Here is a 16,795-nt window from a genome sequence, read left to right on the forward strand (position 1 = left end):
AGAGTCCCAAGCAATGAGGCTCCCAGCAATATATCACAGACCAAAACACCTCAGTTAGGAAGGTCTATTTCAGCACTGACATTTATCTTTTTTTTTTTTTTTTTTTTAAAAAAACACTTCATCCCACTGTTTCTGGTTATAGCCTCGTGTATTGCACTCAAACTCCTCCTCTGCCTTCATGGTGTCAATACCAAAGCTGATCAGAAAATGGGCAAACACCCCTCTGGTAATTTTGATTTTTTTGGGTTTCCCAATGAAAAGTTGAAAACTATCAAGGAAAACAGGCACTTTTCTGCAAAAAAATTTCATTTAGTCAAAACCCCCATTTTCCATTAAAAAAGTTTTGACCAGCTCCAGTCAATATCGTTCATAAACTTGTCAAGGTGATCTCCCCCCTCCCGTGACACCAGGCTCTCTCAGGTGTTGCAAAGCTAAGATACCCCTGTCATCCCTTTGAGCTTTCTGTATAATTTGGTCCCTTGAGCGCCTTGGCCATTTTTGTTGCCTGTTGCCAATTCCCTCTAGCTGTTCTCTCTCTGTTAATTTTTGTGTTCAAAAACGAAAGGAGTATTCTAGGCAAAACTGAACCAGCCCCGTCATATACATTATGCAACATCTTTGCATAAGAAGCCTAAGAGAGCACTGGGCTTTTCTATAGCAGCCACGACACACTGCAAACTAATATCTACTTAATCATCAACCTAATACTCTTAGCAGTACTGCTTCCCAGCTTTTTCACTACGGCCCTGATCCAAAGTCCACTCAACTCAATGGGAGTCTATCAACTTCACTGGACTTTGGATCAGATCCTATATGAGCATTTGTGTTTTAGATTATTTCCCCCTCAGCCAGAACAGCCTGCCCTTTTCCAAGATGAATCTTCTTTTTCTTATTTTTTGCTCATGTTACCAGTTTCTCTCAGTCCCTTTTTAATATTGGTCACGAGTTTTCACAACTGCTTTCAATTTAATGTCAGCTGCAGGTTTCAGGAATGTGCTGTACATTCCCTTTCCCGGATTACCAATGAAGGGTTAAAAAAAGCATGCTGACTGGCTGGAATCTTCTTCTTACTTGATCACTATTTGCAGTTTTTGCTTTAAAAAAACCTGGGGGTCAAGGGATGACTTATATGAAAGCTCTCAAGGGTCCCCTCACTGAACAGTACCATGCCTTTTTTTCTCTTTTCTTTAGTGAAGAAACTTGTCTATTACTAACTCCCAAAGTACCAGAATAAAAGGAAAAATGCTTAACACATTAATTACAAAATGATTACATTATTTAACTCATTAGATTTCCCTGCAAGACTAACTAGCATTGTTTGTGGCTCGCAGTATGGCTCCTTGGGGTATCAGAAGCAGTTTTCCTTTTCCCGAAGGATTCTTGCTGTTGGTGGTAAGGTACAGTTTGGTGCCTGGTGGTAAATTAGCCAAGTTTGCCAGGTTTGTGGCTGGCAACTGCAGCGTAGCCATCACTAGAAACGAAATAAAAAACAGAAAACCATGTTAAAAATTCAGTTTTGCAGAGTAGGATTCATAATAAAACCTGGGCAACTGAAATAAAGTCAGAACAAAATAGTGGCTAACCAATGAACACTGTGCATAACAATGAAAAGACCAGAAGTACTTGTGGCACCTTAGAGACTAACCAATTTATTTGAGCATAAGCTTTCGTGGGCTACAGCCCTCTTCATCGGATGCATGAAAGCTTATGCTCAAATAAATTGGTTAGTCTCTAAGGTGCCACAAGTGCCACAAAAAGTCCTCCTGGTCTTTTTGCGGATACAGACTGACACGGCTGCTCCTCTGAAACCTGTGCATAACCATGAGAATGCTGTGCTCACAGCACTAGGTATCTCTTCTGTTGAAGACAGTTTACATATAACTACACTACACTAGTAATTTTAATAAATTTTTACTACAGATCTCTTAGCATGTTGTTTTGACTAGGTGTTTCCATCTCGTTCTGAAATATAGTTGTGTTTGGAATAATACTGGAGCATGACAGAGTTCCAAAATGAATCATCCGATGAAGTGAGCTGTAGCTCACGAAAGCTTATGCGCAAATAAACTGGTTAGTCTCTAAGGTGCCATAAGTTCTCCTTTTCTTTTTGCGGATACAGACTAACATGGCTGCTACTCTGAAATCTGAATTTTGTAATCCAAGTTGTAAAGAAACTTTACCTGAACCTTGAGATCCACTTTTCTGAACCCCTGCCGAAGTCACCTGAGCCTTTGTTAAAGTTTGCACAGGTTGGGCAACAATTGTTCCACCACCTCCACTCACAATGGCTTTTGCTACTCCTTGGGTTACAACCTGCTTTGGACCAACAGCTTTTGCTACTGAAGAGCTGGATTTTGCCACAAGTATCTGACCACCACTGATAGCCACAGCTTGTTTCACCGTTGACTGTAAAGCAGAACCGATTGGAACCCCAACGACCTGTAATAAATAAGCAACCGATGACACTCTTCATGCAGGGTTTCTATGGTACAGCACCTGGAGAGAATTAACATTCCACCTGGTGGGCTACCCAAGAAGTTAGTATCTATTTCAGGGCATTTCAGAGGTTAAACAAGCTACCAGGTTACCCATTCTGAAACAACAAACTTAACGTAATGGGGACTCAAACACATTAAAATGTAACTAAGACCAACAGAGTCAGAGACTATTAAAAAAACTGATCAACTCGCAACCATTCCTGTTCAGTCCACTGGTGAGAAAATACCTATAAAACCAACCATGATTTCAGAATGCCCATTAAAAATTTGAGTGTGACACACTTATCCAAGGACCCTCAATATTCCCCAACACAGGAAACTGCTTCATTCAGAAGGAACCTGAAGTTTGCCTTAGTGAAGTGCAGAGAGCCATGAGACCCAAGGAAGCCCTCAATGCCTACTGGCAAAGGGTTCACTATTATATCAGTAAACTCTTATCAGGCCTGACAAACAAACACACTACTTTCATAGTATTTATCCAAAAAGTGTCTTGTGAGGTATCAAATGAAAGCCAGTGACACCCTGGTCATTAATATCATTGTAAAATGTCTATACTAACACTATAGAAGGAGTTATGTATACCTATTGATATTATGCCTTAAAGTCTGTAACCAAGCAAAGGGAGAACCAGGAGGGAAGGTAGTTAGCTCTCTGTCAAATATAAATTAAGTACAGTAAAGCTGACCCAATCCACATGTAGTCAACAGGAAAAAAACAGGTTGACGACAGGGTGGTGTAGTGGAGAATTTGGACTCAGCATGGGCGACAGCACACAGGAGAGCAATCAACAGGGGCGAAGAGTCTTATCTGTTAGTGCACTTCAAAATGATGCATTTCAAAGGTCTACTGAACCATAAGAGGAAGGAAAAAGAACCTCTGTTATCCATTCGCTGAGAAAACCCCTTTGAGGGCATAGGGGCATTCACAAAAGTCTGGGTTGTGGTGATGACTGGAAGCCAGCAAGCTCTGCAGAAAAGCTTTGGTGAGAGACTGTATTAGACAAGGACTGTAGCCTAAGTTTTAATCTCTAGAAAGCATTATACTTTTGTTGGTAACCATTTCTGTTTCCATTATTCTTGTTCAACACTCACCTGAATCTATGACTCACTGCTCTTTGTTAAACAACTTCTCTTTGTTTTCACTATAAATAGATTACAGTGCTGTGTTATTACAAAGGACCCAATCCTAAATTGTAACCTTCCAGCTGTGTGCACACTGTCTCTTTGGGGACAGCATACCTGGCAATTACGGAGAGTGTCCAGTGACAGGGGCTAGACATCACAGGGGGATGCTTCTGAGGAGTTCTGGGCCTGGGATACACTTGGTGTTAATCTGCAAAGTAAAATGCGGGCTGGCAGGGTTCTGATGAGTTTGTTGGGGTAGCTAGCTGAGTGTCCAGGAACTGACACAGGTTGGCACCAGCAAGTCTCTCTCGCTGAGGCAGGGGGATAACATGCTGACCTACGGTTCTGAAGAAACTTAAGTTTCAACTGACTCATGAAAATAAACTCTAGAAACTTTGGCCCCAATGTTGAACTAACAAACAGCCTCAGTTTTGTACACGGACAACACATCCAGGGAAGTATCACATTTGTGCACCTGCCAGACTAGGCAAAAAGGTAGTTTAAAGAACAATTACCTGATTTGTAAATATTAATATATATTTATATACGAAAATATATTTTGCATACATTGGTCCATGTGCTTGGCAGGTAGATTTCACTGTATACACCTATTCTACCAGAGTGGGTAGAAAGGCAGGAAGTAACCCTTTTGATGCCTGGATTGTTGAGCCATTACACATGGAGCTGCTAAGTGCCAAGCGTGCCCCAGCTGCTTTGCTTCTCTCTCACTGACACATCACACTGAAATCTACTGTCGTTCTCGTTCCACTGATGCAAAATAAAGTTTCCATTCTGGGCTAGTTCTTCCTGATTCTCTCTCTCTTAAACCTTTGCAACGGAGGAGTAAATAGGAAGCAGGAGGTTGTTCCCTGCAGGCAACAATGTGCAGCTGTTTCCACCCCCTTAACTTCCCCATGTAAGTAAAATTACCTATGAAAAATAAGAGAATAAGATCTACCTCTAGAGCTGGACTTGAACCTGTGGCCTAGCACTCCCTTACACATAGTACCTCCAGCATTCTAAGGCAGCAGCACAGAGGCAGCTGATTTCCTATGACCTCCCCCAAACTCAATGGCTGTAAGAGAAGCAGCACTGACTGCTGCCTGCTCTCCCCCCAGTTCTGTGCTAGCAGCAGGGTAGGGATGCGACAGTGAAACTGCAGTGAGTCCAGGCAGTTTAAAATATCAAAACATTCAATACCTTCGATTGGGCGGTCCCCTCTCCCGTGCTCACGATCTGCTTCTGAGGTGACAAAGCTATCATGTGACTCCCCTTCACAGTGACATACTGCTGCCCTGAGGCCTGCGAGGTTGTCCCAGTCACCGGTAGCTGTGGTTGCTGGGGCAGCTCTCCAGGCTCCTGCTTTATTATCACCTTTTCATAAGGAAAATTGGAGTAAACAAACTGCTTTGTGCTCCAAAAGAAATCATCATCTGCAAGCATCAGTCTTCAGAGAGAGGCAGGAGCTGCCGGGCTGAGAACGACACAGAGAGCCAAAAGCTCTGGAGCTCTGACACCAACTCCCACCGCAGAGCCTCTGAACCACTCTGACTTCACTTCCTGTTTTGTCAAATTGGGCAAATACTTGCCAACTTTCAAGGGGCCTTATGAGGCTTAGTTAGTGTTTGCAAAGTGATGGGAAAGCCACAAGTGCGAAGTGTCATTATTAATATTAACTATGTGTTTGTTCTGTTTGGAAGCTTCAACTATGCATTTGTCTGCTCAGGACTGAGCAGTACTCTGGGCTTTTAATTCCCATCCAGGATCCTGCCCCAAATATGGCCTGTACCCAAGACAAAACCCCAAATGTTGATAAATCCTTTTCTATCCTGCTACATTATGTAAAAGGTGTGCCTTATTCATTTCAGTTTCGACCCCTATTACCACAGGGTCTCAGCAACTTGAATGTATTATCCCCCTAACTGTTATTATCCCCATCTGGGGAACTGAGGCTCAGAGACTGGAGTGACTTGTCACAGTTACGCGGGAAGTCTTGCGGAGCAAGACTGCGTCCCGGACTAGCACCGTAAACACTTCACCACCCTTCCTCTCTCATCCAAATTAACTCACAATGTAAAGGAATGTAAGGCAGCCCCTCAGAGCTCTGGGATAAACATGTAACTTTGGATGCCAGGGCCAGTAGTTAGAAATGGAAATCCTCTTCTATTAGATCATCCTATTCATTCCTCTGCAAGGAGTGGGCAGAGTACTGGCTCACAAGACGACAAGTGATACTACAGTTGGTTAAAAGGAAATCTGGACAAGTGACACCTAGGGAAATGCACTTAAACACCAATATTGGACAGTCAGAAACCCTGGTAAAGTACTAGGCGGCAGGGAAAATAGCCTAGAGTCTCAGACCACCACAGTTTATTTTTCATGTACAGCAGAAACTCAGAGTTATGAACAACAGAGGTACGAACTGACCAGGCGACCACACACCTCATCTGGAACCAGAGGTACGCGATCAGGCAGCAACAGAGACAACACAGACAGGAAAAAAAGCAAATACAGGACAGTATTGGGTTAAATGTAAATTACTAAAAAATAAAGGGAAAGCAGCATTTTACTTCTGCAAAGTAAAGTTTCAAACTGTATTAAGTCAATGTTCAGTTGTAAGCTTTGTAAGGTTATGAAAGAACCACCATAACACTTTGTTCAGAGTTATGAACATTTCATAGTTATGAACAACCTTCATTCCCCAAGGGGTCTGTAACTCTGAGGTTCTACTGTATTATGCAATAAAAGTACAGCTCTTTAAGATTTGTTAGAATATGGCAGCGGTTCATCAAGGAAAAGGATGAATGAGATGGAACAAGGGAGACAGAAAAGGGAAAGAGGGCAGAGGAACAATCAAGCCAACAGAACAGAATGGAAATGAAGACTAATCTACTGACAGTTGCAAAAGTTTTCATTTCCCTATTCACGTAACAAGGGAAAGGGCAGTCAGGCCCCAAGAACTCACTCCCAATGGTACCATGACATGCACTAGAAAAGTTACACACTTTGTGACGAAACCCAGTGTGCAGTGATACTACCAGAACATGCAGCCCTATACAAAGCCAAGAACATAAATCAAATACCTTTGTAAAAGCTCCAAGTCCGCCTGTCACAGATTTAGGGCTTTGCGCCTTAGAATGACTCCCAATTGGACAAAGGGGCGGCATGGTTGCAAATAGAGAATCCTCTTGCTACGGATGAATACATATGACACACAATTAGGTGGAACATGCAATATAAAACATAAAGCAATGACTTCCTGTAGTCACATTACTGATAACACAGAGTGCCCTGAATTCCTTATCTGCACTGTTGTTGTAGCCATATTGATCCCAGGATACGAGAGACACAAGGTAGCTAAGGTTTTAATGGCTCATTACAACTGGTTTTATGGCTCATTACAACACCAATTTGTAACCCACCCTACCACCTGCAGAACCCTTAATTACCCACTTCATTTAAGTGATCTCCTACAGTGTGTTTGAACCCCTTATGCTTAACAATCAGTCCCACCTTGTGTTTAGCTTAGACACTCTGGTTACCCTCTACAGACCTCAGGAAGAGCTCGTGAAGCTCTAAAGCTTGTTCTTTCCACCAATAGCAGCTGTTCCGGTAAAAGATATTATCTCGGCCACTGGGAGCTGTGGGCGGCCGTGCCTGCTGATGGTCAATGTAAACAAAAAGAAAAGGAGTACTTGTGACACCTTAGAGACTAACCAATTTATTTGAGCATGAGCTTTCGTGAGCTACAGCTCACTTCATGCTCAAATAAATTGGTTAGTCTCTAAGGTGCCACAAGTACTCCTTTTCTTTTTGCGAATACAGACTAACACGGCTGTTACTCTGAAACCTGTCATAATGTAAACAACCTGTCTCATGGCCAGCCATCGGATTACCCGGACGGGCTTCGTGTGGCCTGTGGACCGCAGGTTGCCCAGCACTGACCAACACAATGGAATCCTGCCAAACAATATAAGCACCTGCAAACATCAAATCCTTTTTTGTTGCAAGTTATATCACCAGCAACTAAAACAATGTTTATTATTGTATGGTAATTAGCGGATAGAAATGGACTGATCTCTATAGTCACAGGCATGCTAAAGTGTTTTTATAATAAGCCTAGATTTTTCCATTCTTTAAACGCTGCAAATTTAAATTAGGCTAAAAACTGGCACACACAATCTAAGAGTTGGGAGCACATTTTAAAAGAAAAAAAATTGGAAAACCATTTGCTGATTTAAAGTTGCAAACAAAACAAAGTTCTGTTTCAGATACATTTTTCTTTCCTTTAAGTAAAAAATTCCGATGGCACGCAAACTTCATAGTAGAACTGGCAGGCTTGTGCAGAAGTAGCGATATTTTCTACCTACATTATGTATGTCACACACCTAGATCTGCAAAATTTTGTTTCTTTCATTCCAGCTGTGGAGGTTGGTAGATGAGTCAAATTTTTTTTTGACTCGTTCCATACTCTTTTCAATAAACGTAAATTCTTACTTTCAGTCACTGTGCCAGAAAACTATTGAAGAGATGAAGAAAAATGCTGAACAGACGATGCTTTGAAATGTTACACTGGACTGTTTTAATACAACAGAATTTATTTCTACCCGTCCAAAATTACGTGTTTCCAACCCAGTGGAAGACACATTGAGATTTACAGGGAACAGACTTCCACTTATTTTTCTAATTAACTTCTGATTTCTAAACAGTGTCACCTTGAAAATATGTAATTCATTCAGTATGGGTGGTGTGCATCTTTGGATCTACTCTGATTTGTTTGACACTACAGAGAAGTAACTGCTCCGAACCAGTGAAATAAAGAGTTAATCTTAGCCTTGTTAATGGCAGTCACTGTGAACAGACTTTTTTTGTTTGTTTTTAAAATAGAATAAGGGGGTGCAAAAATCACAGTTAAAAAAGCTGCTCCATGTTTGCTGCCTCAAATATGTAAAAACTTGTTTCCTAAGAGAAGTGATACGATCACTCTGGGACAAAGTCTATGGATTGGATCTCTCACTATGATAAAAATACAAGATGGGAATACATGCTTCATTTTACGGAGTAAATCTTGTCATATGTACCCACGTGACAAAATTCCTATTCTAAAGAGTCTCAGAGACAGACCTGGTTGGAAAGGAACGTTCTGAATCTCAATTAAAAAAACCAAGAGGCTCTTCTCTGTAGACTGAATGGCAATTATCCAGGCAGCCTAAAATCAATTATTCTTGCATGTGCTGAACAGGCTAATGCTGACAAAGCTCCAGCACACCCCAGGCTCCACCAACTACTTTCAAAAGGGGGTGTCATTGATGCCATTAATCTGCCAAAATACCCTTCTCTGTAAAGAAAATGGGAAAGATTTTGTCTGAACTAACCCAGCTCCATACCTTTAGAGCTTTCCAGCTGTAAAGCACAGACCCTATTCATTCTCAATTTACCGTCAGTGACTCCACATTTGTCTGGGGCAAATACTTTTTTGTAGCTAAAGCTTCCAATGTCGCTAGCACATTGGCGCTCTTTTTATCTCCCAGTTGTTGACATGAACATTTTTTTGATGGAGGTAGCTGTAAAGTCACCTAATATCAGCTATTGGCCTAATATGAATGTATTAGTCACGCAGAAAATTTGGAACTGAGATTTTAAAAATATGCACCTCTCGTTAAAACTGATATCACCACCAACCAAGCCAAAAAAGATCAGAGTCTTTTACAGAACAGAGTCTTTGAAAGATGAGGTATTTTGACAGTACCGATAACTGTGCCCTCCAATGATTTCCTTATATGCTAACAAGAGACTGGCACTTTTCAGAGAAGTACTCACAACTCTAATTAGAGCTGAATGGAATTACACTATCATACCATATAAACAATTGTGCTAGGGCGGCTAGACAGAGTAAACGTTCAAATGTACTAATGAGAAAACATGAAGTTGTCTGGAATCAACATTTATGATGCTAAAAAAGCCTGCTCCACATGAAGCTATTTCTTTATGGAAACAGACAACCTAACAAGAATATTACCTTGACAGCTGATGTTACCAAGCTGCTTCCATGGATCTTTGAGACTGGAGATCCGGCTCCATGAGAGGCTTGAGAGACACTTGTCTGTTTGCTTGTTGGGCTTCCTGTGTATTGGAAGATAAGTTTTATGCAGTGTTGTAGTAGCCATGTCGGTCACAGAATATGAGGGGGGTGGGGTAACGTCTTTTGTTGGACCAACTTTTGTTGGTGAGAGACAAGCTTTCAAGCTTACCCAGAAGCTCAAAAGCGTCTCTCTCTCACCAACAGAAGCTGATCCAACAAAAGATATTACCTCACCCACTTTGTCTCCCTATTGGAAGATAAGGCAGATTTCAGCATAAGGGTTCAGTCCTTGGTACCATTGAATAAATACAGCTTTTCATCAAACAAGGAAGACATGATCGGGGAGATCAGGATGGGGACAAGTTACATTAGTGTTCTGTTACAGAAGACAATGTATAGTCAAAAGCAACACAAACTAAACATCCCTTCTTTAAAGGAACAAGACCTCTCTAAACATAATGCTAAAAATCTCTTTTCTTCTTCAAGTACTTTTGAATATTAAAACACACATTTTTAAAATCTGCTTCTTCCCTGTTTGAAGAGTTTACATTTGTACTCCACTCAACAAAACTAGTTTCACTTTCTGATTCTCAATCAATGGTACAGTTCTGCAACACGTGGGTTGCACATATAATATATCCCCTTGCAGTGTTTATTTATAAACTGTTTAGATTTATATTAAAAACAAAACTATACAGATATTTTTATTGAGGGTAGGTTTTGTGAAAGCTGGCTTCTACAAAACCTTTGTTTCAGACTTCACCTGACTTAGTAGTGTCCCTTTGTTTTACCCTCTTTTAAAAAAATTAAGATACTGGGTGGGAATTTGAAAACTACCTATGTGACTCTGACATACAAGTCCTCACTGACTTCCAATGGAACTCGTACCCCTAAGCCACTTAGGTGCTTTTGAAAATTCCACTCGTTATCAAATTGCATCGGATTTACCCAAGAGAACTCAAAACAGAGATTAAAAGAAATTCAGCTACTGCAAACATACAGTGGTTTTCCACCACTCAGTTTTCCTCCCACACAGTTGTACGGGGGTGCTCACTGAAAAAAATGTGATTTTCTGACAAAGAAAAGGGACACATTTTAATGAAGATCTTCCCCCTTTTTCAGCTATGTCTAGTGAAAAACACATACTCCATAGATCACTGTAACCAGGATGAACATACTATGTCAGCTCCAAGTGTCATTTTGAGAAGCTATTATACACACCTATATATAATTACCTATACGTGCATTTAGACAGGAAATTCTTCGTCTGTTTCTAATAATGGACTCACAAACAGTTATTTTTCCTTCAACATGCAGGCAAGGGTTTCCAACTGGCTCCTATTGCCTTCGATCTGTCTCCTGCAGTCTGTACTCCCCAGACCGACAGACATTCACTGCATAGGTTCCCCTAGTGTAGAGGTGGGCAAACTACGGCCCACGGGCCACATCCGGCGCGCAGGACAGTCCTGCCCAGACCTTGAGCTCCTGGCCAGGGAGGCTAGCCCCCTGCCCCTCCCCTGCTGTTCCCCTCCTCCACAGCCACGTGATCTCATGGACAGCACAGCTGGCTCTGGCTGGGCGGCAGGGCTGTGAGCTCCTGCTGCTCTGAGCTGCATGGTAAGGGGGTGGTGTGTGTGTGTGTTGGATGGGGGGGGGGCAGTCAGGGGACAGGGAACTGTTGGATGGGGCAGGGGATGGTCAGAGGACAGGGAGAGGGGGTGGTTGGATAGGTGTGGAGTCCCAGCGGGACTGTCAGGGGGCTGGGGGGTGGATAGGGGGCATGGCAGTCAGGGGACCGGGGAGGAGGGAGGGGTGTTGGATGGAGAGGGTCCCGGGGGGGGGGGGGGCGGTCAGGGGACAAGGAGCGGGGGGGGAGGGAGGGGGTTGGATGGGTTGGGGATTCTGAGGGGGGCAGTCAGAGGGCAGAAAGTGGGAGGGAGTGGATAGGGGGCCAGGCTGTTTGGGGAGGCACAGCCTTCCCTACCCATACAATTTTGCACCCTGATGTGGCCCTCGGGTCAAAAAGATTTCCCACCCCTGCCCTAGCGTCACCTCTGAAGCACCGTGGGAATCCAGTTAAATGAGTCTGGGGTGATCCTGAAGCCAACCAGCTAGAAGCAGCTGAATGAAAGTTCACAGTTGCACAAAAGGTTGGTACATCTCTTCTCCAGACCATCTTAATCCAATTGACCTATTGTTTCGATACAGCTAGAGAAACGCATGCTGGAATCTCTAGTACTTGCAGGTCTCACTTCTGGGTTAAAGATGGGGAGCTGGCGGGAAGAGCACTTTGGCCATGGCAAAGGCACAGCTTTAAGTGTCCTTGCTTTTTATCAGTGTGTAGCAGAGCCTCACATTCCTCGCTTCTCATCTATGAAATGTGTACACTCCCTGGGGAAAAGAATGTGTGATTTCTATTTGGCCTTACTTTTTCTGTCACAGCTGAAAGCAAATTCCTTTGACGTTAAACGGACACATTCTGTACATTAATTATACAAACCAATGATACTGCTCTTCCTTTGTAAAAGGCTTTCAGATCTTCACAGATCTAAGTGAAGATAAGCTTGAATGTATAAAACTAACCTGCTACCTTCTACAGATCAAATTACGCACCTGTGCTTGGGGTTGCTGCTCCGACCATCTGTGCCGGCTTGTCCACAATAACGTATGGATTATTAATGACTGAACTAGCAGACCCCAGCTTCATGTGCACTGGAGTGGAAGTTGGGGTACGAGGTAGTGGAGACGGGCTTGGGGTCGATATTGGAGAACCTTAAGGAAAAGAGTCCAACACTTCCCATCTCAAATTTCGTAAGGACATAAAAATGCAATAATAAAAAATGACTTGTAGTTCGGACATTTAGCTCACGGTGCACTTCCAGCCTGAGCGGGGTGCCAGGGCTGCAGGGGTAGGTAAAGCTGCATGATTGCAGACCTCCCCTCTCGCACTGTCAATATGCTCCTGTAGATGAGGGTGCTGAACAGCTCCGTGAAGCCATTCATCTTCCTTCACCTAGAGTGTCCCCTTTTACAGCCCACCACAGGAACAGCTCATGAATAAAGGGCTGTAGGCTCAGGCAGTCAACCACTAGGCTAAGCCTCTATTCTATCCTACACTCAGTTCAAATGCAAGAGCCCCCAAGAGCCATTACAGTACCACCATGTGGATTCTTGGTAAGTGGAAAGGGGATTAAACTGGGGGTGGAGGAAGGAGGAGACAAAAAAACGGATGAGTTAAAAGGGGAGCAGAGAAAAAAAGATGGAAGAGTGAGATCATAGACGGAAAAGAGAGGGCAGCCACTGCATCAGGGAACAGAGCAAGGAGGCTGTGTGTGGGAGAAGGCAATCCTCCAATAATCTGCTCTCTTGGGAGAGAGGGCAGGAGGACTGCCAGCTAACAAGGAGCAGAAACACTCAATCCAGGAAGACCCTGATGATGATTTATCGTGACTATCACAAACCGAAAGGGGTCTGGGGTCTTAGCATGAAAAAATTAGCAGAGCCTAAGAAATGTTTAAGCAGGGGAACATCTGGAACAGCAAAGCTTGATATAGAAAAGCTGAAGGGTTTCAAGGAAGGCAAGACGGCTCTGTAACTCTCACCCACTGGAAAGCATCAGAGTCTCACTCATGCGACAAAGAAAAGACGAGCAGTGGGACAGTACGTTAGGATGATAAGAACAGTTGGCACACATTCAAACATAAGCTGCTGGTGCCCTGGGTACTACTTTAAGATGGCAAGGACGAGAGAAAATACAACCACGCACAGGAGAAGCCAAGTTGGGAAGAGATCATCAGTAGCACCCTGCTTGGTACCCTGGTTCTTCATTCTCTATATGAACTTCAGATGAAGGTGGGGCTTTACTGACAAGGCTCCCAATTTCCCAAGTGACCCAGCAGGGTTGGCCATTAAAAATTTTTGATGCAACAATACAGCCCGGTGTAAGGCATTGCGTCAATGAAGAGAATGCACATTATGTTTGGCAGACGAGGGACTAGAGGTGAAAAGAGTTAACAGTACAGGCAAATGTAGCATGACTGTCTGGTTGAGAAGTTACTAAAAGGAAATCATTTTGCCAACTGCAATCAGCTGTTTATCTAAACAAACAGGGAATTACTGTCAATGGGGAAGGGAGGAAGCAGTTTGATTCTAAGGAGGGGACTTTGTTACTAGGAAAATAACAATTTATATACAAGTTTAAACCCTGTAATTTCCCGATAACATAAAAGGAAACACCTTCGCCCACTTTACCCAGCCCAGTTGTTTGGCAATTTGCAAAGGGAAGAAGCCCTTCTTCCCATGCACACACCCTTACATGCAAGATGCATTTCAATATTATGTTTTGAACTAACAATTTTCACGCCTGAGCCCATTAGCAGCGGTAGCAGCCTTACTAAAGAGTGATCTCAAGTGGGTTGCTGGTAGCATTTATGCCCAATGAGAGACTAAAACTAGTTCCCATCCTGCTTTTAATCTTGAATTCACAAATTAATCATTTTGTATAAGTTTTTTTTTAAAAGATGGAATCTTGTTTAGTGCATTACACTGGATCTCCCAATTGCCTAACGTGTAATCTTAGCATGAAAAACGGGAAAGGACACAAAGCAAGACCAACTAGTTCAATCTCATCGTTCAGTATAAAGTATGATACTGAAACTAAAATGTACCTGATACAATCTTGCAGCTCATGGTGATGGGCTGGAAGGATTTTCCTGGAGATTCTGCGGGGCTCGGGATCTGACCCTGAGGTACTATTTTGCAACTAGCTGCAATTGGCTGAAAAGCTGAATTTCCATGAGAGCCAAAGGTTACTTTCTGTGTTGCCAATTTGGTGGGAGTCCGTTCTATTGAAGATGGCAGGGAATAAAAAGTGGTATGTCTTTCAGTTTCAGCATTCACAGGGAATCCTGATTAAAATATGGAAAAGAGAAATGTTTCTCAGGCTGACTCATCAAATTCCTTGTTGCGTTTCTCTACACAGACAAAAATTAAGATATGACAAACATGTCCACAAATATAAAGCATAAGAAAGTGGGGGTTTGGTTATGATTTTTTGCATTTTCATTTGTTATTTTGCTGGATACATCCTGAACAAAAAATTAAGACCCAGACTAACCATATACTGTTTTACCCAATATGCAGTCATGCACATTCGCTTTTGGCATATTTTTCAAAGTCACATTGACTTACCTAAAACTATTAAGTTTTGAGTGTTCATAAGACAGATAGATCAATGTAGCGGAGGGGAAGTTTCCCCTGAAGAAAATCCCTGTCCCTGCATATTTAGGAATAATTACCTAGGGGTAAGAGAGCTGACTACTGCCCTCTTATATTGGCCCATAGTCTACTCTGGTGTGGCAGAAGCTGCATTACTAAGGAGCTCAGTTACTCATGGATAATGGGCCACTAACAGAGACGCCAGTGTAGAGGTTCCAGGGGATGAAAAGTAGGTTTCCTATTTTCAATTTGCTTTATGGGCTGTCCCTCCAGATGTATTTAGTGTCTTTGCTCAAGTCTGAAAAATGCTAGTGTATTGATAGTTCAAAGGCCTGCATTTTCCTTTTTTGGTGTGAGACCATCAGAAGCACTCACTGAAACCTTGAACCTTCTCCCCTTCGCCTTCCCCATCCCCCTAACTCAGAACCACTGCCACAGCACACTGCAGGAGTAAATGACATGGGTGGAAAGGACGGCTGTGCCACAAACACAAGCACTCCCACAATTGGAAGAGCTGCATCAGGAGATTTTACCAGAGATGTCAGGGTAAATAAGGCCTCAGAGCTACAGCCACCAGAGCCAAGCCAACACTCCATGTTCGAGCATTTTGTGGGGCATAAATCGCTCCCTCTCATTACACACTTCTGCGCACTGGAATACAGATGCTAACCAGGAAAGCAAAGGGTTTCTCACTCTTTTCATCCCAGCTAAGAAAAATAATTGTCCCACAAGACCAGATACCACAACACCCATGAAAAAGTAAAACGGCAACAGGGTCGGCCTTTGTTTTGCTATGCAATCTGAAGACCAGACTGCTGGGCTCAGATGGCCTCAGAATGGTTTGTTGCCCCCAGTTCAAATGATTTTAAAATCTCAATTGTTGGAACATTGCAAAGGCACACATGACAATTAAAGGAAGATGTTTAAAAGAATGGAGGTTCAGTGGGATTCTACCTGTCCCTAAAGGAAGACAGCGAAGGCGAGACAAGATTAGGATGATCAACAGATGGCTCAGGCAGTAGTGCTATAAGGAGGGCTTCGGGATATTTGACCACTAGGAGGCATTCAGGGACACAGGACTGTCCTCATGGGATGGACTTCACCTGAGCAGGGAGGGACAGACTTATGGGTTGGAGGCTGGCAAAACTGATTAAAAGAGCTTTAAATTAGGAATTCGGGGGAGACTGTTGGGAGACGCTCATCTAATCTCCAGGTCTGATTCTAAAACCCGAGTGGGAGGAAAATCAAGTAAAAGAGGATACAGCGATGGAGAAAGGAATAACGGAGTGCAGGAGAATGGATAAGAAGAAAAGACAATGTCAATATCATTAACAGTAACTGTCAGGTAGGCAATACTCACAGTAAAATGACTATGTCTAAGCAAGCAAAGAATCTAGGAGAAGCCATACAGGAACAACTAAAATGTCTGTACGCCAGTGCAAGGAGCCTGGGTAACAAAATGGAGGAACTAAAACTACTGGTGCAGGAAGTGAAACTAGGTATTATAGGGATAAGAAAAACATGATGGAACAGGTTTCAGAGTACTCCTTTACTTTTCATGATGGAATAGTATTCATGACTGAAGTACAGATATTGAAAGGTGTGCTGATCAGAAAAGACACTATGTTAATGACAGGGTAGAGTGTAAAGAAATTAGAAGTGATGGAATGGATAAAACTGAATCTGGGTCAAAATCAGACTGGGAAAGAAAGGCAACAGAGGCTCCACACCAAGATAGTGCTCAGGGTCTGCCACAGACCCTCAGGATCTGACGTGGATAAGGATAGAGACCTCTTTCATATTTTTAATGAAGTAAATACTAGTGGAATTGTGTGATCATGGGATACTTTAATTTCCCAGATATAGAGTGGAGG

At 42.8% G+C, this 16,795-nt stretch overlaps 1 protein-coding gene across 3 annotated transcripts in view; it reads right to left on the minus strand.

Annotated features, from left to right (window-relative positions):
• Window positions 1–16,795, minus strand: part of YEATS2 (YEATS domain containing 2) — a 75,992-nt gene that overhangs the window by 31,313 nt on the left and 27,884 nt on the right. For 2 of the 3 annotated variants that reach the window (XM_084640226.1, XM_084640224.1), the window contains 7 exons: window positions 14,372–14,611; window positions 12,318–12,476; window positions 9,642–9,745; window positions 6,706–6,813; window positions 4,823–4,996; window positions 2,181–2,439; window positions 1,310–1,471 (listed from right to left, as the gene is read on the minus strand). In XM_084640226.1, coding sequence (XP_084496352.1) covers window positions 1,310–1,471; window positions 2,181–2,439; window positions 4,823–4,996; window positions 6,706–6,813; window positions 9,642–9,745; window positions 12,318–12,476; window positions 14,372–14,611 — 1,206 coding nt within the window. The remainder of the gene's footprint in view (window positions 1–1,309; window positions 1,472–2,180; window positions 2,440–4,822; window positions 4,997–6,705; window positions 6,814–9,641; window positions 9,746–12,317; window positions 12,477–14,371; window positions 14,612–16,795) is intronic. The other variant, XM_084640225.1, reaches the window with a different exon arrangement.

Source organism: Lepidochelys olivacea, assembly GCF_965140295.1.
Source record: "Lepidochelys olivacea isolate rLepOli2 genome assembly, chromosome: 9".
Taxonomy (NCBI): Eukaryota; Metazoa; Chordata; order Testudines; family Cheloniidae; genus Lepidochelys; species Lepidochelys olivacea.